This window comes from Theropithecus gelada, chromosome 10 (assembly GCF_003255815.1).
Source record: "Theropithecus gelada isolate Dixy chromosome 10, Tgel_1.0, whole genome shotgun sequence".
NCBI classification, from domain to species: domain Eukaryota; kingdom Metazoa; phylum Chordata; class Mammalia; order Primates; family Cercopithecidae; genus Theropithecus; species Theropithecus gelada.
This window is the reverse complement of record NC_037678.1, coordinates 81,878,697-81,901,697: the sequence shown is the minus strand read 5'-3', so window position 1 is coordinate 81,901,697 and position 23,001 is coordinate 81,878,697. Positions and strand designations below refer to the sequence as shown.

Sequence of the window (23,001 nt, the reverse complement as noted above, 5' to 3'; positions counted from 1 at the left end):
TAATAATTTAAAATCATGTTTGCACTGGCTAGGTTAAAACAGATTATTGATCCTAACCAGTAAATGCCAGTTTTGACTCTGCTGGGAAGAAAGAAAAAAAAAAATAGTTCCATTAAAAGAATGGGAGGACAATTTCAAATTTACTACAAAGCTACAGTAATCAAGACAGTGCAGTATTGGCATATGGAAAAACATGTAGAAACAGACTTGAGGCTGGGCATGGTGGCTCATGTCTGCAATTCCAACACTTTGGGAGGTCGAGGCGGGCAGATCACATGAGGTCAGGAGTTCGACACCATGGCCAACATGGTGAAACCCCATCTCCACTAAAAATATAAAAATTAGCCGGGCATGGTGGCGGATGCCTGGAATCCCAGCTACTCAGGAGGCTGAGGTGGGAGAATCGCTTGAACCTGGGAGGCGGAGGTTGCAGTGAGCTGAGATCACACCATTGCACTTCAGCCTGGGCGACAGAGCGAGACTCTGTCTCAAAAAAGAAAAAAAAGAAAAGAAAAAAGAGAAACAGAATTGAGAGTCCAGAAATAAACACTCACATTTACTGTCAACTGATTTTCAGCAAAGGTGCCAAGAAAATTAAATGAGGATAGAATAGTCTTTTCAACAAAAGGTACTTGGACAACTGGATATCCACATGGAAAAGAATAAAGTTGGACCCATAACTCATGTCATATATGAAATTAACTCAAAGTGGATCAAAGACCTGAATGTAAGAGCTAAAACTATAAAATTCCTTAAAAAATAGATGTACATTTTTATTACCTCGGATAGGGCAATGGTTTCTTAGATATGATATCAAAAGCACAACAACAACAAAATAGATGAATTGGACACCATTAAAATTTAAAACTTTTATGTTTCAAAGGCCATCATCAAGAAGATGAAAAAGAAAATCCACAGAAGAAAAGGAAAATGTTATAAATCATATAACTGATCAGGGATTTATATCTAGAATGTTTAAAAGTACTCCCATAACTCAATAAAAAGACTAATAACCTAATCAAAAAATGGGTTCAAATCCTGAACAAACATTTATCCACAGAAGATATACAAATGACTAATAAGTACTTGAATAGATGATAACATCATTAGCCATCAGGGAAATGGAAATCAAAACCACAATGAGATTAATACTTCATACACACAGGAGAGCTATAGTCAAAAAGACAAACAGGTGTAGCTAAGGATGTGGAGAAAACGGAACCCTCATACACTGCTAGCAAGAACAGAAAATGCTGCAGCTACTTGGAAAACAGTCTGGAAGTTCGTCAATATGTTAAACATACAGGTACAAAATGACCCAGAAATGCCATTCGTAGGTATATATCCATGAGAAATAAAAACATATGTCCACTCAAAAACCTGTACACGAATACCCACAGTAGCATTATTCATCATAGCCAAATGTAGTTAACAACCCAAATGTCCATCAATTGACGAATGGACAAAATGTGGTATATCCATACCATGGAACATTATTTGTAATAAAATGAAATAAAGTACTACCGGTATGTGCTATAAAATGAATGAACCTTGAAAACATTATGCTGCGTGAAAGAAGCCAGTTATAGGGAACCACACAGTGGATGATTCTATTTGTATGAAACGTCCAGAACAGGCAAATCCATAGAGACAGAAAGTAAGCTGGTGGTTGGTTGTCTGTGGCTGGGGTCTTGGGGAAAATGGAGAGTAACTGCTAATGGGTAAAGGGTTTCTTTTGGAGTGATGAAACTGTTCTCAGATTGATTCTGGTGATGGTTACACAACTCTGAATACATAAAAACCATTGAACAGTATAAACAGGTGAATTGTATATGAATTATATCTCAATAAAGCTGTTATTTAAAAAATGAGAAGTATTCTTCAGCTAAATGGATTGTTGACAACTATGTTCCTCATTTTTAAATCTCTCAACTAAATAGGAAGAATGAGGCTTTCCTGTAAGTGAAAACGTCTGAGATTTAAAAAATGAGATATGTCATTATTCCGCCACACTGATAAACAACAAGAGGCTACAATGGAAATACAGAAACAATCTTTCTCATCATTTGACTGATTCAGCAAATGAATCTATGAGTATTTGATGGTGAATTCTATAATTTTCCAATAGTAGGCTTCCTGGCCCTACAGTCATCCTAATTAAGTTTCATTGTTGTCATTCATTCATTTATTATTATCATTAAAGAGATAGGGTCTTTCTCTGTTGCCTCGGCTGGAGTACAGTGATATGATCATAAATCATGGCAGCCTCAAATTACTGGACTCAAGCCATTCTCCTGCCTCAGTCTCCTGAGCAGCTGGGACTAGAGGCATGTGCTGCCACACCTGACTAATTTATTTTTATGTTTTTTTGTAGAGACAGAACCTTGCTATGTTGCCCAGGTGGATCTTGAACTCCTGGTCTCAAGCAGTCCTCCTGCCTTGGTCTCCAAAGTGTTGGGATTAAAGGGGTGAGCCATCGTGCCAGGCCTTATTGTTATTTTTTAGTTGATTAGAATACTGTATACTACCACAGCCATCCTAAGTTTACTTAGCCTAATTTTCCCTGTTATATAAAAAGCTAGAGGAAAAAAAGATTGAACATGCTAAAAATGAAGGGGGGAAAGCATGAAAAAGCCTCACCACAAGGGCATTATTTATAAAGCCCGTAAACTCTTGTTATGAAAACACCAGTATTTTACTAAAATAAGGGTAAACTTAAACAATACAAAAATCTCAGTCTTCTAGAAGTTCACACTTCCTTGAAGGGCAACCAAGAAGTTGTTTTATTTTCAAATATATCTAATAAGGATTTGTTAAGTTTTTTAAAAATAGTTTCTATTTAAGTGAAGCTTTTGCAAATCATTCTTGTAAATAATGAGAATTTCTTTCCCTGAGGGGAATACTTTCTACTTCAGTGTTTATAAGAATACACAGGGTTAAAACCATGTAAAATATATTTTCTCACAGTTGAGGGAGAAAAAAAACACCACAAATAGGAAACCAGACAGCTAGGGGGGTCAAAACACTATACTTCCAGGTCAGACTTCTGGTTGCAATTAAGTAAAATTCCTGAAAATATTTGTAAGGAAATCATATTTTTGGTGTCCCCTTTCAGGCCTTGTAACTTTTATTTTCTTTAGCAGCACCTTATATTTGTGGGTATATACTTATCCATTCATTAAATACACACACACAAACACACAAATATACACATTTACTTGGACACATACATTAATCTATGACCCAGAACTGAAATTCAATCTTGGTCTAAAACTTAAAACTAGCATCTTTTCCAGGCATTCATTTTTTATGCGTGAGATCATGTGGAGTTAGTTTTGTTTTTGCTTAATGTAGGCATGGATAATTTTCTCAAGACATTTCACAAAATAGATCGGGCCAAGTTTCCCATTAGGTTACGCGGTTCATGATCAAATAATTAAAATAAATGCGAATCTGATGGGAGTTTATGCTCTACGTAATAAGAGCATTGTGGTAGAACAACAAATATAATCAAGCTATATAATTAGGGGTACCTGAACAGTTATTCACCATGCCTCTACTCAACTCCCTGGGAACAGCCCAGGGAATCTTAATGCTTCACAAGGAAGCACCTCACTCTGAATCTGTGGCAAGTTCACTTACAGACAGTATAAATGTCTATTGTACGAAAGGGAGTCAATGCCCCTGCCCAGTTTATAGAAGTTATTATAATGAATATAAAATTCTTTTGATTATGAACAACTGAAGAGGTTAACTAAAATATTTAGTAACCATAAAACTTCACAGTTTTAGGTTATCCACTTTTATTCTAAATAATTAGAATAATTAGGGTGTCAAGTTAGGGAATTTGAAAATGAAAGCTCTCTCGTTTTTCATCATCACTTGGGTTAGAATCCCTCAAACTTCCAAGATATTCAGGTAGCAAATCACAGTCCCAATGTGTTAGACCACAGTGTACTATCCCAAACAAGGCCTCTTCACTCATCCTTCATACACTTCAAAATCAAAGAGCTCTTACTGATATCTAGTCTGTAAGATAACTAGTATCTATTTTCTCTTTCAAGCTTCCTTATGGGTGTTAAGATCAGGAATGTGAAACTCAATTACTAGAAATTTGAAAATGTGGGCATTATGATGGGAGGTCCTGGCCAAAGGAGAAAAAAAAAAAAAAAAGGAACAGACAAGCTGGTGAATGCTACAAGTACTTTCTAGATAAGAGAAGGCTTTTTATTGCTAAGGTGTAATGGACCTGAAATTCTTGAGAAATTCTTGAGAAACAAACAGTAGATGCTAAGGTAAACAGTTCTCACGATACCTTGTCATCCAACATACTAAAAATGTGTATGTTACTCCTACGAGAAACGGCCACTATTATATTGGGGGGTGGGGGGTAGCGAGAGCTTTCCTTATTATTAGTGTCTGTCAAACATAGGAGGAGTTGCTGCCTTCTAAGACTTCACCTGGAACGTGTCAAAGGAAAGTATAGCCTTGTAGGGGTCTCACTGTCTCCCTATATGCCCCAGCCCTCACCCCAAAACATACATACCCAATGCTATGTGGCAACTAAGCCGTTCAGACAATATAAAACCAGTGCCCCAGGTACTATGTTCCCAACATGTTGGTAAAAATGACTTTCACTGGGTCAGGACTATTCTCCTCTGCTGGGTAAAACGGAACTGTAGACCTCCCATCCAGTTGTCATCGTCAGCAATACTGTGACCAAACAGATCATCAAAGAAAGGTTTTTAATCTCACCCAACATCAATTTAAGGGCAAGTGATTTTCCTTCCTATTACTTTCCCCCTGCTCCTAGCAGGGCAGGAGTGCCAACCAGTTCTACCTGACCCCAATGGGGACCTGTCGTTGGAATATGTAGTAATAAGTCATCAGTCTTCATGGAGCTAATGAGAAGGCAGGGCTCTCAGCTAACTGGGACAACTCGTTAAAAAAGTCTTGCGGTTGCGCATGGTGGCTCATGCCTGTAATCCCAGCACTTCTGGAGGCCAAGGTGGGTGGATCACCTGAGGTCAGGAGTTCGAGACCAGCCTGGCCAACACGGCAAAACCCCGTCTCTACTAAAAATACAAAAATTAGCTGGGCGTGGTGGCACGCGCATGTAATCCCAGCTACCTGAGAGGGTGAGGCGGGAGAATCACTTGAACCCAGGAGGCGGTGGTTGCAGTAAGCTGAGATTGCACCACTCTAGCCTGGGCAACAAGAGTGAAACTCTGTCTCAGATTAAAAAAAAAAAAAAAAAAAAAAAGTCTTGCAAAGCAGCATTTGATAACAGAGATCTTTCTAGAATCCAAGAGTCCTGGGGTATTTGGTAGAGCAGTTGTGAGCTTTCCAGTTCCCAGATATGCAGAAAGTCTGGTTGTAAATGTGAACAAGCCCAAGCAGACAAAAAGTAATACTGGGGTTGTGTCACCATAAAAGCTCCATCAGAACTGGCATTGTAATTTGAAGCAGAACAAAGGCAATATGAACTTTGTTTTATGATGGAAAAATTGTCTTTCTGATCTGTGGGGTAGTGGGTTCAGATGGGTGAAGTGGGAGAGAAAGAAGCAGTATGTTCACAGCAGGCCAACAGGGTCATTCTAATAAGGTTTATACTTACATGGGAAAAGTCTTGTAATGGTTCAAATTGAAGTTTGACAACCTCTGGTCAAAAGAATCCTAACCTTTCTGGAAGACTTGTACATCAAGTTTTTTTGAATTTTAATGTCTTGTAAAATTTAAAAGTAGACAAAGGATCAGTCATTGCAACTCTGGCAATGTCCACAACAGGTGATGATAGCAAGTGGAAACATTACCCTTAAAAGTTTAGAAATTTTGTTTACTTTCCATTTACTGTAATAAGTGGTTAGAGAAGTTTCCCCAGTTTTTGAGAAAGCAAAGAATTGTGTGTTGTCACTGGTGCTTTAGCACACTTTTGGTAAAAAGCATAAAACTTCAAGTTTTACAAATTACCCATTCCTGAAAAAATAATCTTTGTTGAAATTGTAGCACATTCACCAGACAACTTATAGGCATTTGCTTTCTCATTATTGCCCTTTTAAGCTTTACATGTGTGGATAAAAGCCTATAAAATGTTTTGATTGAGTACATTATGGGAAGAAATGTAAATAATAACCAAAGCTATTTAAACATGTGTAAAAAGAAAACACGTTTCCACAGTGCTTTATGAGAGAACTAGGGAAATCCACTTCTATTTGTAAAGGGCTGTGAATAGAAAAAAAACAATGTCTAAACAGTAAAAATATTTAATAGAACAGCAGATAACTGAAAATGTGCTGTGCAGTTTTACTGTTTCTAAAACCACATGAGTGAGTATTTCTTCCCCTCTTAGTCCTCCTCCACGTCTGCTGTGGAAGTCAGAGAACTACCTAGCTTTCTCTGTGACTGCGGTACGGTTCCATTCCTATTGTGCACGGGTGTGTACAATAGGAGCACATTCTAACTGCCCATTGTAATAACTGACTCGCATAAAAAATGACTCTTAAAAATAGAATTACTTGTCAAGGGCCTATGTTTATTTAGGGATCACAGTGGTTGGATGTACAGTACTTGTTATTTTGTTGTTAATGCGTGAGAAAAACACTGACCAAAGGGAAGTCTACGGATGGTGTTTTAGAGCAAGTTTTCATTGTCCTCCGAAAATGCATGAAGGTTTGTATGGAGGAAGGGCTGGGCTCTCAAAAGGGAAAAAGTATTTCACTTCTGAAATTTATTTTAAATAGGAAAAGGCCCTGTTTTCAAAGGGCTGGGAAAATAAATACAAAACAAAACACCACATACACAAATTTGCACTCGCGGGGACGCCGGGGAGAATGGCTCACAATGAGCTTGTGTCTGAAGAGCAAGGAGAAAGCTTTTTTTGGCAGGTATCATGCATCGGGTGTTGGGGAAAGTTGAGGAACATTTCTCAGACAGAGGAAAGAATAGGAAAAACTTGCTTGTTTTGGCAATACTTGTCTTTTTCTTTTTTGCCTCTTGTCGTGTGAACATACACTGATTCCCTAACGTGGTGGTAACGTGCCCCACCACAGAATGCTGCTTGGGAAGTGCGTGTTGACGAAGAGAGAGAACACCTTGGTAATTCGGCCTTGAATGTTCATCAAAGACACCTCAGATGCCACAGAAGGGTGAGCAGAGGGCTAGGTACTTTGGCTGCAGATGTAAGCTAAGATTTTAGAGGAGCATTCAGCTTAGAAGAAATGCCAAAAAGCAGGCCACTGCAGACAGAAACCACAGTACCCAGGAAAATTTAATTTATTTTATGGCATTTTCCAAAGGACTGGGTTTCTTAGATGTTAACTACAAGAAAAGGTTATACAGAATAGAATAATAGGCAGTAAAAAAATTTACTGTTACTGTTCCACAAACAGAAAAATGTCCTGAACCCTATTTAGACAAAATGCATTGAGGCAAGTGCTTACAGCTGGAAGATGAGCTGTGTTTGGGGGTCTATGTCTCCCTTTCCATCTTGTGATCAGAGAATAGAGAATATAAACTTTAAACCAAGATACCCACGTGGTAATTCAAGCAGAATACTGCTCCTAGTTAATTTAAAGACAGATGTGTTTTTATGATTAGAGGAAAATTGTATTAAAACAAACACATAAGCATACAATACTCTCCTTAATAGGGATACCAAAGCAATGAGGACAAACCCGGTATCAGACAGTGGAGTTTTCATGTGGCCTCTGACACTTCCTAGCTACTATCTGATCTTTGGGCAAGTTACTTGAACTACAAATCTGGCTCTCATCTGTAGAGAAAGGGTTCTAAAGCTTAGGAACGGTTAAAACAAGGGTTAAGAAGGCTGGCTAGAAAGGACTGTCTCAGGGATCTGCCATAGGTAGGTGGAAGATCTAACCCAGAGTCAGCATTCAAGGGGTGGACACTCGGTAACGTGTACCTGGGCAGGGTAGTAATACTAATGAAGACCCGGGGTGGGGTAGGACTAGAAGGGAAGGTGTTTCCTGTCCCTGGAGTCAGAAGATATTGCAGCCTAATCTTACACTGGGGTAAGTTGTGGTTTTGACTTTCTGAAAACCAGACGAGAAAAGCTACTTAATAATTTGTAACTCATAGGCCACTTTCATCCTGCGTTTTGTGCAAGGGGCAAGAGATGCTGCAATGGAAACATGCTGTAAAGTCTTGGCAAAGAAAATGGAACCTCGGAGTTGTCACAATTCCTTTATTTCTCCCAACACTTGTGCTCTGACACGCTCTGCGGTGGTTGCTGAACAGGACAAGACTCCTGTCCTCAATGAAACTGAAGTCTATCTGTGAGGCAGGAAAGCAACGGGAACAATGAGTGCCACTACTCCAGAGGGTGAGCAGGGAGACAGGAAGGGAAGTGCTCCTGAGAGAGAAGCTACATAGAATCAGATAAGGTTCCTTGGAGGAAGTGAAACCTGAGCACAGGCTGGAGGATGAGGAGGGCACAAGCAGGGGAGCAGAAGCAGCGTGTGCAGAGGCCCAGAGTGAGAGAGCACCACACTCTGGGGATGGCGTTAGGGGAGAGTGACAAGCTGATCAATGATCATGGGCACTCCCTGGATTTGCTGGCCAAGGCCATCCGGGAATAATGACTCCTAGTCCCTGGGGAGAGAGGCTCCTCCTGAACTCAGCCGACCGCAGGTCTAGCCGGAAGACTGCCAAAGCCTCCAGGTCCTGGGTAGCTGGCTTGCTGAGCATACTCCTAAGCAGCCAGACTGCTCGGTACTTGAATCTGGGACTCAAATGTTTGCCACCCACAACTTGACAAGGTCACTTTTATGCTTGCCCAATAAAAAAGGCTGATGCAGGACAGGCGTGGAGGCTCATGCCTGTAATCCCAACACTTTGGGAGACTGAGGCAGGAGGATCACTTGAGCCCAGGAGTTCCAGACCAGCCTGGGCAACAGAGTGAGACCCCATCTCTGCAAAAAAATTTTTTTTAAATAGCCAGGTATGGTGATATGCACTTGTGGTCCCAGCTATTCGGGAGGCTGAGGTGGGAGAATCACTTGATCCCCGGTGGTTGAGGCTGCTGTGAGCCATGATCATTCCTCTGCACTCTGGCCTGGGCAACAGAGCAAGACCTTGTCTCAAAAAAAAAAAAAAAGTGTGCATGGGGCTGGGCACGGTGGTTCATGTCTGTAATCCCAGCACTTTGGAAGGCCAAGGCGGGTGAGTCACTTGAGTTCAGGAGTTCGAGACAAGCCTGACCAACATGGTGAAAACCTGCTTCTACTAAAAAGACAAAAGTTAGTCTGGTGTGGCGGCGGGCAGCTGTAATCCCAGCTACTCGGGAGGCTGAGGCAGGAGAATCACTTGAACCTGGGAAGCGGTGGTTGCAGTGAGCTGAGATTGTACCACTGCACTCCAGCTTGGACAATGAAGCAAGACTCTGCCTCAAAAAAAAAAAAAAAAAAGTGTGTGTGTGTGTGTATGTGTGTGAGATACATGGGAGCACACCTTGGTACATGATGCCTAGAGAGTACATGATCTGTCTGCATGCCGATCTGTGTGACAATACCAGCCTGTGCCAGGTGATCCCCCTGCACTCCCCAGAACTATTTGCAAAATGGTGTGTGGCTCAACATGAGAAAGATATGCTACCAAGGCTACTCCTGAGTGGGTAGCCACCTTGTGGGTCAGGGGTGTCCCCCAGGGAGTGAGAGTTACTTGCAGAGAGAGTTAACAGCCAGAGCAGATATGATGTCTGCACAGTACCAACGCTCAAAAGTAAAGGTGGGGCACTTGGTAACTGGGAGACTAGAAATTTATGGTCAATTTAAGCACATGGTTGGGCAAGTCACTTGGTCTACTGGAGGGCCATGATCCAGTGGTGACCCTGGTCGGAACCCTTTCAGAGTGGTTCTACCCAGAGATGTTTTTGGCTTACTGGTTAATTGATTATGTCCATAACTCCAAATAAGATGGAGAACATACTTAGACTCTACTTAAACTGTATGTTACGGGGTGAGCTGTGCACACCCCTGCCCAAATTCATATGTTGAAGTCCTAAATCCCAGTACCTCAGGATGTGACTATATTTGGAGATTAGGTCTTTAAAGGGGTTAACTAAATTAAAATGAGGTCATCAGAGTGGGCCCTAATCCAATCTAACTGGCATCCTCATAAGAAGAGACAAAGACATTTATAGTGGAAAATCATGTGAAGACAAAGGGAGAAGACAGCCATCGACAAGCCAAGGAGAGAGACCTCAGAAGAGACTAACTTGCCAATACTTTGATCTCAGACTTCTAGATAAGACAAGACACAGGCATTTATAGAGGAAAACTCACGTGAAGACACAGGGAGGAGACAGCCATTAATAAGCCAAGGAGAGAGGCCTCAGAAGAAACTAACCTTGATCTTAGACTTCTAGTCTTTAGACTTTGAGAACAAATAAATTTCTGTTAGTTAAGCCACTTGGCCTGTGGTATGTTATGGCAACCCTAGCAAACCAATACACTGTAGAACAGGAAAAAAAAAAAATCTAGATCTAGGCTGTGCATAGTGGCTCACGCCTGTAATCCCAGCACTTTGGGAGGCCGAGAGGGGTGGATCACCAGCCTGGCCAACATGGCGAAACCCCATCTCTACTAAAAATATAAAAATTAGCTGGGTGTGATGGCACGCACCTACTACAGCTACTTGGGAGGCTGAGGCAGGAGAATCGCTTGAACCTGAGAGGCAGAGGTTGCAGTGAGCTGAGATTGCACCACTGCACTCCAGCCTGGGCGACAAGAGTGAAACTCAAGTCTCAAAAAAAAAAAAAAAAAGAAAAAAAAAAATCTAGATTTGGTGCACAGGGACCTGACTTGACTTGAGCCACCTTAAAGGAGAGCCATAGCCACCTGGCCAGTCTCCAGATCTGAGTCAGTTCATGGACTTATTTTCTCCTCGAAAGGAGAGCCAGGAAGTCCTCAAGTAAGGACCTTTCAATAAAGTTACAAGCGCATCCTTTAAATCTTTCATGTGGGATCAACAGAGATTACCAGGGTATTTGCACAAGGAAAAAAGGGAAATATCTGAACTTTTGAGGAGGATTAGGCATTGGCTCTGAGATAATTCTTGGGTTCCTGATTACTGCTGTGATCCACCAGAGGGTGGCATCTAGAAATGTGGCTTAAATTCATCTCATGAAGGGCACACCATGTCTGTAAAAATCTGCAGTTGTCATCCCAGTTGCTGAGTGTATCCTTGGGATAGGTTTATTCTGCAACTGACAGAATCCACAGTTGGAATTCATGTCTCAGGGAGTGAGAACTATTATGGTAATTATGGGCTAGGTGAAAGTTTCTGGAATTTCTCCCACCCCACCAAAATTGTAAACTAAAACCAGTATTAATCCCTAGAAGATCAAAGAGATCTGCCGCCATGAAAAACCTGAAACATTCATGAGCATCTTTCATACAGTCTTATCTCACTTTCCTCTTCGGTTAAGCAGAATGCAGAGGAGTCTTAAAGAATGATGGAAGGTTAATATAAGTTTAAATAGCCAGGGATTCTTCCAGAGTCGGTCTCTCAGCTGGAGCACTACAGCACCTAGCATCAGTACTACAGAGGTGGCAAAATCTGTTTTTTTCTATCCCAGTGAACAGCGAACACAGAAGCAGGTTTCTGTCTACCGGCAGAGAAAGTCACACAGCTTCACTGTTTTGCCTCATTGCTCTGTTGACATTCTGCTTCAGTGATACTACTGAGTCTACAGGGACCTTCATTATCTCAGTATCTTGCAGGACATTGTTCTGGTCTACTACACCAAAGGATTTATGACAGGACTTACACAGCACAAGGTGGCATGTATTCTGGCTGTCATTCTAAGACATAGGCATGTCAGATGGTGACAGATGAAGCCTTTCAAAATATGTTTCCGAACGGCCTGGTGCACAGGAAAAAGTTCATCTAAAAGGAAAATCAAGGTTTTTACACCTTGTACCCCTTACTACTAAGAAATAACCACAAACATCAATGAGTATGTCTGCGTGTTTCTCTGACCAATATGAGAGACCTAAAAAGGTAAGAGCTTCACTCACCAGTTATTAGATAAAAATTTGTGCCTAATCAGTGTCACTGCCCAATGGGATGGTATTAGCCAGAAGTGAATGAATATAATGACATAAACTCACTCAGGGTGGAAAAGAAAAATCTGTCCAGTGAGCAGACTGCTGAGTGGTATATTTTGGGTCTATGTGGTCTGTAAGGAAAGATGCCTGAGAAACAAATATATACTGATTCACTGGCAGTGGTTAATAGTTTGAAGAGAGGGTCATCAAGAACTGGTGACACAAACATTTGGGGAAAAGTTTATGTGAGTGTGAGAATATTTATGTATTTTGTGAAAGTTCTCCAAAGGGCCCTGTCTTAGCCTATTGTGTTGCTAAAACAAAATACCGCAAACTAGAATAAAGAATAGAAATTTACGTTCTCACAGTTGTGGAGGATGGGAAGTCCAAGATCAAGGCACCAGCAGGCTTGTTGAGAGTCTGATCTCTGTTTCCAAGATGGTGCCTTGAACACTGAGTCCTCCAGAGGGAAGGAATGCTATATCCTCACATGGCAGAAGGAGGAAAGGCAAAAGGGGACAAACTCTCTCCATCAAGCCCTTTAAAACAACATTAACCTATTTACAAAGGCTCTGCCTTCATAATGCAAATGCTCTCCCCACCTTCCAACACTGTTACAGTGGGGACCATTTCCAATATGTGAATTTTGGGGGATACTTCATACCACAGCAAGCCCCATTCAGAAGAGGTTTTTATAATGAGTTAGACAAGGTGACCTACCCCATGGATGCTGGCTGGCCTCTTTCCCTAGCTGCCAAAGTACCTGCTCAAAGGTCTCATAAGCAATGTGGCCATGGAGGCATGGATGAATGTTCTGCTAGGGCTCAACACAGACTTAACCTAACCAAGACTGAGCTCTGCCAAATGCCCAATTTGCCAGCAATAGCAATTAATCTGAGCCTTCCCACCAACTCTCACTTCATAGGGAGATAGGCCAGTGATGGTGGGTAGATGACATTTGACCTCTTTCATCACAGAGGAGCCAATGCCTTATCTTCACTAAAATGGAGCTTTCTTCTGGATTTGGATGTGCCCTGTATGCCTGCCATGTTTCTGCCAGCCACATCATCCATAGACTACAGGATGGCCTCATTTGCCATCACCAGCACTGCAATTCTGACAAAGCAGCTCATTTTACAGGAAACAAAATAAGACAGTGGGCTTGTAAAATTCAATGGTCTTACAAACAATCAAGCACAGCTCAACTGCAGCTGGCCTTACTCAATGGTAGAAAGGTCTACTGAAAACTCAGTTGTGATGCCAATTATGAGGCAGGGCCTTGTAGAACTGGAGTAAGGTCCTAAGGGATGCAATATAGGCTCCGACCAGCAGAACAATATGTGCTACCCTGGCCAGATACATGGCTCCTAGAATGAAGGACTGGGAAAGGGAGATGACCACCTCAGCAAACATTTACTTTCCATCCCCACGACTCTGCTTCCTTAGTATTGAAAGGATGATTGTAACACAGATGATAACAATGAATTGGGCTGAAAGTTCAAAGTACCATGTGAGTGTTTCAGGCTCTTTATGGCACTATACAGACAGGCCAAACGGGAGTTGAAATGCCAGCTCATGATGAGATGAATGTGGGGAGAGAAGTATATAGACAAAAAAAAAAAGAATGTAATGAGTTCTACTTGGTGAAACATACCCAGTGCTAAAAGTTAATTAAAACAATGGCAATCTCATCAAGGCAGGACCACTGGCAGCTCAAATCCTGGGGGAATGAAGGTGAAGAAAGCTAATCAGATGAGTTACAGGCAAAGAACACAGGGAATACAAAATAAATAGAGGAGGTAAGATACAAACATCAACTACTTATTTCACGGTTACAGAAGTTAGAATGGTAGCATCTACCTACCTCATTGTCTTCTTTGCTGCATCATGTATTTATTTATATATCAGTTACTTTTTTGGCTTTCTGTTTCCCTACTATTTTATTTAAGGTTTGTTGGCAGTAGTTCACTTCATTACTTAGTTGAAAAGTTAACAAATATGTGCTGGGAATGAACTAGAAAGGGAGTAAACATCACTTAGAAATCCTGAACGTGGAGCTGGGACTTGAGACTCTGGGGGGTCATCTCTTTTGGAGGATATTTGGTGAGCATATTTCCTTTGTAGTTGGGAAAGTCAGGCTGTTAGGCAATAGCTTCTTGTTACTGAATAGCAGCTCATGGAAGAAGGAAGCCAAGAGGAAAGTTATTAGTGGATATTTGTAACTTGTGTCTACCCACTCAAAATTGTTGACTATCATCCTATGTTTTGATGACTTTCCACATCTTATAAGTGTCAATTTCCCAAGGTAAAAGCCAAACATTTTGCCTCCCCTGACTCACTTGTAACTAGGAGACAGCCATTAAATCTAGTTTTGCCTTGTGGAGGACTCAGAAGGGAAAAAACAGCACAAGGCTGTGGCCACAGGCTGGGCAGTCGGTCTCTGCAGGATGGGGCAGAGGATGATGCTCAGCAAAGCTTCTGATATATGGTCATAAGCATCACAGGGAGCATGTCTCAAAGCTGTCCCTGACTCATGGCTGAGGCTGTTTTGTGTAGCTTCACAACAGGGCTCTCTGGCACTCCCCGAGATCCTGTGAGCTATCTAGTATCTTTAATCAACTTCTTCTCTGCTTAAGAGCCAGACCCACTCTGGCTAGTCTCAAGCAGAGAAAAAGTGAAATAAAGAATGTCAGGCAACTAAGGTTCCTGACCACAAAGGGTTTCAAGCTAGGAGCTATCACATTTTTGCCTTCAAAAGGCCACCCTGGCAGCAGAGGTGTGGATGAATTAAGAGGAAAATCACAGGCTGTGGCATTAATTTAAGAGCTGATCAAGATGGGCCTTGACCAAGGGAGTGACAAAAGGAAAAAAAAAAAATTAAGAGGGAAAAGGCAAAAACCACAAATCTAAACTATAACACAGATAAATAAAAATCGAAAAGCACAATATCTCGTTTTTTGACTTTTGGCCTGTCAGTCTGGCAAAAATTAAAAACATTGGTAATACTCAATATGGGCAAGGTTAAGAGGAAAAATATTAGTGAGGTAGGATTGATGGGAATTGACAGTCAAGTCTTTAAAAAGCCTTATCTCAATAATTTTTTACTGAATCTACTGAAATAAATTTTCAGGTAACTCTTAAAAACAATGAGGCTATTGGCAATATCTGTACTATGCTGTTCTTTGACCAAGTTTGTGAATAATTTTCATACACCTCTGTATCATACAATTGGAAAAACAGCCTCCAAGTCATTTATGCAAATTGTTTATAAAGAAATCTCAAAGCATAAAAAATATTACTATTATTATAGCAATGAGTAAAGTCACCAGCCTAGAGACTGCAGCTTATCCAGGGTTGTATATTAAGTATATATACCCATGCTGAGGCATATTCCATTATACGGATCTGGAAATGGAAAAAAAGCTAAGGAACTCACACAAATGAGAGAAGATATCCAATATACACAAAAGCATAAACAATCCACATTCATCCAAACTACCTACACAGAAACAACAACTCTATTTTTAGGGAACGTGAGACATAGAACTGAAGACTGAGGAGGAAATAGGCATGGCTTTTTGGTTAGTGGTTTTGAACTTGATTTTGAAACAGGCTTAGAAGACTATAGGATCAGCTGAAAATAGGCAGTTAGATAAATGTATAGAGAGATGTTTTTGGCACTGATGACAAAGTAAAAGCATGAATCAATTTCCGTTTTTAGTGATGCTGTTAATAAACAATGTAAGATGTGGTATACCATGGTGTGTCCCTCTTGTCCCTGCAGGTGTCTAGATCTACACAGCCTAGAACACAATGAACCTCTGTCATCTGTGAAAAGCAATCTTGTGGTCAAGTTGGGTCAACAATGCTCATACCTTTTAGAAACTGACAGTTTAGTAAGAGTCTAAGCATGTATTAACCAATCCCTACCAAAATACCAATGGCATTCTTCACAGAAATAGAAGAAAATAACACTAAAATTTGTATGGAACCACAAAAGACCCAAATAACCAAAGCAATTGTGAGCAAAAGAACAAAGCTGGAAGCATCATATTACCTGATTTCAAAATATACTACAAAGCTATAGTAACCACAATAGCATGGTATGGTTATAAAAACAGACACATAGACAAATGGAACGGAATAGAGAACCCAGAAATAAGTTCACTTATTTAGAGCCAACTGATTTTTAACAAAGGCGCCAAGAACCATATTAGGGGAAAGGACACTTTCTTTAATAAATGCTGCTGGGAAAACTGGATATCCATATGCAGAAGAATGAAACTCGGCCCCTATCTCTCACTGGATACAAAAATCAACTCAAAATGAATTAAACACTTGAACGTAAGATCGAAAACTAAAAAACTACTAGAAGAAAACCCAAGGAAAACTCTTCAAGACATTGGTCTAGGCAAGGATTTTATGAGTAAGACTTCAAAAGCACAAGCAATAAAAACAAAAATAGAAAAATGGGACTATATCAAACTAAAAATCTTCCATACAGCAAAGGAAACAATCAACAGAGTGGAGACAACCTGTAGAATGGGAGACAAAATTTGCAAACTATTAATCTGACAAGGGACTAATGTCCATAATATACAAAGAACTCAAATAACTCAGTAGCAAAAAAGTGAATCTGATTTTAAAATGTGCAAAGGATTTGAATATTTCTCAAAAGAAGACATACACATGGCCAACAAGTATATGAAACACTGCTTAACATTATTAATCATCAGGGAAATGCAAATCAAAACCACAATGAGATATCTTACCACAGTTAGGATGGCTATTATCAAAAAGACAAAAACTAACAAGTGCTGGCAAGGATGTGAAGACAAAGGAACTCACATACATGGTTCATGGGAATTTAAATTAGTACAACCATTATGGAGAACAATTTGGAGGTTCCTCAAAAACCTACAAATAGAATTACCATATGATCCCACCAATCTCCCTACTAGGTATTTTAACGAAAGAAGAAAATCAGTATATTGAAGAGATCTGTACCCCTTTGTTTACTGCAGTGCTACTCACAATAGCTAAGATATGGAATCAGTCTAAATGTTCATCACCAGATGAATGGATAAAGAAAATGTGCTGTATGTATACACAATGGAATACTATTCAGCAATATGTACAAAAAAAAAAAAGAATAAAATCTGTCATTCATGGTGATATGGGAGGGGGGCAAGGAAGTGCTGGGTAGAGAAGGGAAGGGTCCCTGGTGAGGGCTCCACCCTTGGGCCTGTGCCCACAGACCTAGGTGAGGACAGGCACTCCTGTTTTCACGCCCAAATGTTGCATTTTCCCAGACCACCCTGGCCAGCCACACCCCCCATCTTGTGCCTATAAAACCCCCCAGACCCTAGCAGGCACACACACAGGCGGCTGGACCGTCAACAGGAGCAGAGGAACGGAAGAAGTTGTTCCGACAGGCACCAGCAGACTCTGGCAGGCCACTGACAGCGGGATAAGGAGAAATTTTGCCAGGGGCAGTCAGAGAGTCTGGCAGCTGGGCGGCCCAGCTCCAGGGGAAGACCACCTTCCCACTCAATCCCCCTTCTGGCCTCTCCATTCACCTGGCTGAGAGCTACCTCCACTCAATAAAACCTTGCACCCATTCTCCAATCCCACGTGTGATCCAATATTTCCAGTACACCAAGGCAAGAACCTGGGATACAGAAAGCCCTCTGTCCTTGAGATAAGGCAGAGGGCCTAACTGAGCTGATTAAGACAGCTAAACTGAAAAAGCACATTGTAACACACGCCCACTGGGGCTTCAGGAAATGTAAACACACACAACCCTAGACGCTGCTGCTGCTGTAGGGTTGGAGTCCATGCTCCCTATGAACTGCCCATTCTGTATATTCCCCTAAGGGATTGAGCTGCAGGGCACCGATGAAGCGGGCCACACCCCCATCACACACCCTGTGTGGGGGATAAGATATCTGTTCCTGTTTCAATAGCAACATGGATGAGCCCAAAGGAAATTAAGTGAAGTAAGTCAGGCACACACACAATGGAATACCATTCAGCCATGAAAAGGAATGAATTAATGGCATTCTCAGCAACCTGGATGCGACTGGAGACTATTATTCTAAGTGAAGTAACTCAGGAATGGAAAGCCAAACTCATAAGTGGGAGCTAAACTATGAGGATACAAAGGCATAAGAATGGCACAATAGACTGGGGACTCGGAGGGAAAGGGTGGGACGGGAGTGAGGAATAAAAGACTACAAATCAGGCCGGGCGCGGTGGCTCAAGCCTGTAATCCCAGCACTTTGGGAGGCCGAGACGGGCGGATCACGAGGTCAGGAGATCGAGACCATCCTGGCTAACACGGTGAAACCCCGTCTCTANATGAGCCCAAAGGAAATTAAGTGAAGTAAGTCAGGCACACACACAATGGAATACCATTCAGCCATGAAAAGGAATGAATTAATGGCATTCTCAGCAACCTGGATGCGACTGGAGACTATTATTCTAAGTGAAGTAACTCAGGAATGGAAAGCCAAACTCATAAGTGGGAGCTAAACTATGAGGATACAAAGGCATAAGAATGGCACAATAGACTGGGGACTCGGAGGGAAAGGGTGGGACGGGAGTGAGGAATAAAAGACTACAAATCAGGTTTAGTGTACACTGCTTGGGTGATGGGTGCACCAAAATCTCACAAATCACCACTTAAGAACTTACTACTGTAACAAAAAAAAAAGAAAGAAAAAGAAAAAAAAGGAGATATAGAGACATACTAAAATTTGATGATGTAATCAGAAAATAAGAAAATAGATATCACATGTCCTCACTTAAATGTAGAAGCTATTTATTAAAAAAAAAAATTGAGCTCATACAATTGGAGAGAGTTGTGGGTATTAGAAGACTAGGAAGGATGGGGAAGGGAAGGATAGGAAGAGGTTAGTTAATGGATATAAGATTACTACTAGAGTAAGTTCTAGTGTTCTATAGCACTATAGGGTAAATATGGTTAACATTAATTTATTGTATATTTTTAAAAAAACAGAAGTGAGGATTTTAAATGCTTGCAACAAAGAAATGATAAATGTTCAGGTGATAGATATGCTAATTACTTTAATTTGAAAATTACACGTTGTATACCTGTATCAAACTATCACTCTGTATCCTATAAATATGTATAATTATTACATGTCTACTAAAAATAAAAAAAAAAACTTAAAAATAAAAAACAATCCTTTAAAGAATTTACAGTTTCCTTAGGAATGTTTTATTTGCTGTTTTTATGCATTTTGCTACCATTAAAAGTCCTGAGGACTCTTTGGTTAATTTTCTTTACCCAAACAAAGTATCTTCATTAGGACATATTTTTAAAATGTATCACTATACTAACATGACAGTCAGAGTCAAACATAATTGCCATCTCTACAGAGCAAAAATTCTATTTGTTTTTTGTCCAAAATCAAAGTGCTCTGTGCCTACCTTTTAAGGACAAGGGACTGGATCTTGTGAATTCTGCATTTGATGGCCTGTGCTGTTTGCGAACTTCCAAGTACTCCTGAACTCTTGAATCAATGGTTTCTTTTAACAGTAAACAGACTTCCTAAAGCAAATAAAAAATTAGATATAACCTTAGAATCTAATGCAAAAAAGTTAACATGATATCTATTAAAAAGTCAACAATGAACATTTCATTTTGTTTGCTTTTTAATTTAGCTATGAATGTTGAAAGGAATGTCATGTGTGCTCATGAATAACACCACAAATTTAAATTTGCTACTGAAGTTTGCTCGAAACCATGATGTTGGCTCATTGTGTGATCTGGGAAAGTCATTTCATTTCTCTCTGCCTCAGTTTCATATTTCTAAAAGAAAGATAAAAACACTTCAATGTAAACATCAGGGTGAGGAGGTAGTAAGTGTGGTAAAGAATGCTTTCATATAAGTATCAATCAGTTCTACTGTGACAAATAGAAGAAATAAGTCAAGAAGAGCCAACACTGGCTGGCATCAGGGCCCCAGGGAAACACCCAGTGTGGCCAGCCAGGGGACTGTAGACGGGGACGGGGCCAGGAGTAAGGGCATATTCATCCACTGCTGGTGCAACGGCATGGGGAACCCACACCACAGCCCAGTCAACAGCAAGCAGCCCCCCATGGTTTCAGGGGACTGTTTCATGTTTACAGGCACCGTGTTGCTAGATCTTTGTTCAAAAGGAGTCAGAAACAGTAATTTTTATATAAACTATCCCATTTTTCAAACTTGGTCTAAAAATTTTTTAAAATCTAAACACCATCATTCATTAGTTTCTGGTCTTGGGTTTACAAATCTACTGAAGAAGGAAACTGTTGAGCAGTGAGTTAAGCAGAGAACTGGAAATCACTAATCCTATTTTCTTCTACGCTCCTGATGATACTGTATATGCCAGTTTGTTTTTGTAAAAATGCACTACACTCATGTATTAACCGTGAAAATAATGTAATTTCTCTAAAGTAGATGAACATTTATTAGGCAACAGAAACACGTGGTTTTAATTCAATTTCAGTATTCCTTATCACTAGTAAGTTTCTGGATATGTCAATTGTTTTATGACTTATAAATATAATTGTTTTATTGTTTTGGTGTTATTTATGGCAAAGGTAAACAAAAATTTAAGCCCAACCACACAATGGGAAGATACTCTTTGAAGTTGTTTCCTGCACTAACAGGAAATTGTAACCTAATGTAGAAAAAGAGAGTAAAATAACACACAAATCTAAATTTCTTAATTTAAATTAAGAACTGATGTATAAGGACTGATGATTCCTGTTTAATTCCCAAAGACTGCAGCAAACTTGAGGTGAGTTGCCCAGGTCACCTCAAACCTGTTTTGCTGGTTTCTTGCAATGTCATCTCAGCTCTTAGAATCTTCACAAATTAAAACAACAAAATTTGTAGCTGTTCTGAGGAGCAATGATAGCAAAACTTTTCCTTTATTACTAACACTTATATCCCTCAAACAGTACAGAAAACCCTTGATTTAACTCATGAGTGTGAGTTTCCAGATAAAATACAAACACTGGTTTCCTCTCTCCTGCTTTTCATGTTGCAGTCCAAAGATGCAGTGCCTCATGGAATACAGAGATATCTTTACAGTTGAGTGTTTCGGCATTGTTCACACAACAAAAAGGCAGTCTTGCCGCCTCATAGGTTTTTTTTTTAAAACAATTAAAGAATTTTGCTTCACATGCAGAGTTCAACTATGACTGCGCTAGAAAATATGTGAAAGACATACATGGAAACAAGGATTGCTAAAATTTGGCCATAAATGCCCTATAAGGCTAAAACTAAAAATAGTATGACAAAAATAAAGCAAAGGCTCATACGCACAAATTTTCTCCCTCTAGCTCTGGGGCTTTCCTTCCGTGAGTCAGTTTGACAAATGGAAGGTAGACCAAGTGCAGTGTGATAGACACCAGTAACTGACCACATCACACTTAGCGAAGCTTTCTCTTCAGAACCACAACAATGCAAGAAAAGAAAACTTCTCAGCTACCTTTGAGGGGCAGACAAGAAGAACAAGTTAAAATCAGTGCGCAAGAGAGAGATACAGAGGGCATCTCTAGGCTAACAGGCTGTGCTCGCTTCCTCGAGTTTACAAATGGAACAGTTTGAGTTCAACTGTTTGGGTACAAAGACTACTCGTGCTGCACTCAAAATAAACATATGGTTAATGCATGTAATTAGTTCTTTTTTCTAAAAAGGAACTGGATATTCTCAGGGTTTCACGATATAAAATGACTGTTAAAATGCAATCAAATTGGTTGCTTATGAAATCCCAATCATGAGAGGATCTAATGAAAAAAAAGATGAAAGCCTGGGGACACTGAACGTAAGCTAAAGTCATAGCCTTTCCTCAACTAGCTTTTCTCCTTTCTTACACACACACAAATGATCCCAGAGGAGTTTTAACGTCAGTGAATTTTTTTGTTTTTGTTTTTGTTTTTTTTGAGACAGGGTCTCACACTGCTGCCCACGGTGGAGTTCAGTGGCATGATCACAGCTCTAACTGCAGCCTCAACCTCCTGGGCTCAAGTGATCCTCCCACCTCAGCCTGCAGAGTAGCTGGGATTCCAGACACAAGCCACCACATCTGGCTAATTTTTTATTTTTTATATAGATGGGGTTTCACCATGTTGCCCAGGCTGGTTTGAACTCCTGGGCTCAGGCAATCCGTCCGCCTTAGCCTCCCAAAGTGCTGGGATTACAGTGTGTGTCACTGTGCCTGGCCAATACACATTTTAAAAGGGCAAATTAAAGAAGCAGCAGCAAATTGACTATTTGGTTTTGAGTGGCAAGCTCAGCTTGCTACAGCGACCTGCCCCTTGCAGCTGCCAGCGCAGCACTGCTCTGCAGGTCCTGTCATGCACTGTGCAGCTTTGCTAAGTCATGCCCTGCTGCCCTCAAGTAGGTACTATGAGCATCCATGCAGCTGCATGTGGCTCCTAAAAAAAAAAACCTAGCCTCACGCTTTGGCTATGAGGTGATTCACACACCCAGGGCTTTATTTTAAAGCATTCCAAATTAACTGAATCTTGGGCAAAACGGACTCAATATTAACAAGAAAGGTCTAAGGCTGATAAAGGTCTAAGGTGGCAAAGCTGAAAGGGAATGGAGAACGGGCCTGGAATGGTGGATTTATAACATTGTTAATTTAAGCCAAGTCAGAAGATTTCGCGGTGAGGTCCCCTTGGGTGACTATTGGTCACTTTGGGGAAACGAGCGAACAGTTTTGAATCACAGCAACATGTGTTAGTAAGCTAAATAGTGGAATTATATGAAGGTAAGTGGCAGTAGGAGATGTTGATTGACTTGCTAAATACTTAAAAGTCATGAAGAGGAGAGTCTACAGTTATTTACCTGAATGATAAATCCCGTCATACAGAACCTTGTGCCTTCCTTTCCTCAACTTTAGGTCACCA

General features: G+C 40.6%; 1 protein-coding gene across 1 annotated transcript in view; it reads right to left on the bottom strand.

Annotated features, from left to right (window-relative positions):
* The window catches only part of SLX4IP (SLX4 interacting protein), a 193,994-nt gene that overhangs the window by 43,285 nt on the left and 127,708 nt on the right, over positions 1-23,001 (bottom strand). The window contains exon 4 of the mRNA XM_025399796.1: positions 19,524-19,644. Coding sequence (XP_025255581.1) covers positions 19,524-19,644 — 121 coding nt within the window. The remainder of the gene's footprint in view (positions 1-19,523; positions 19,645-23,001) is intronic.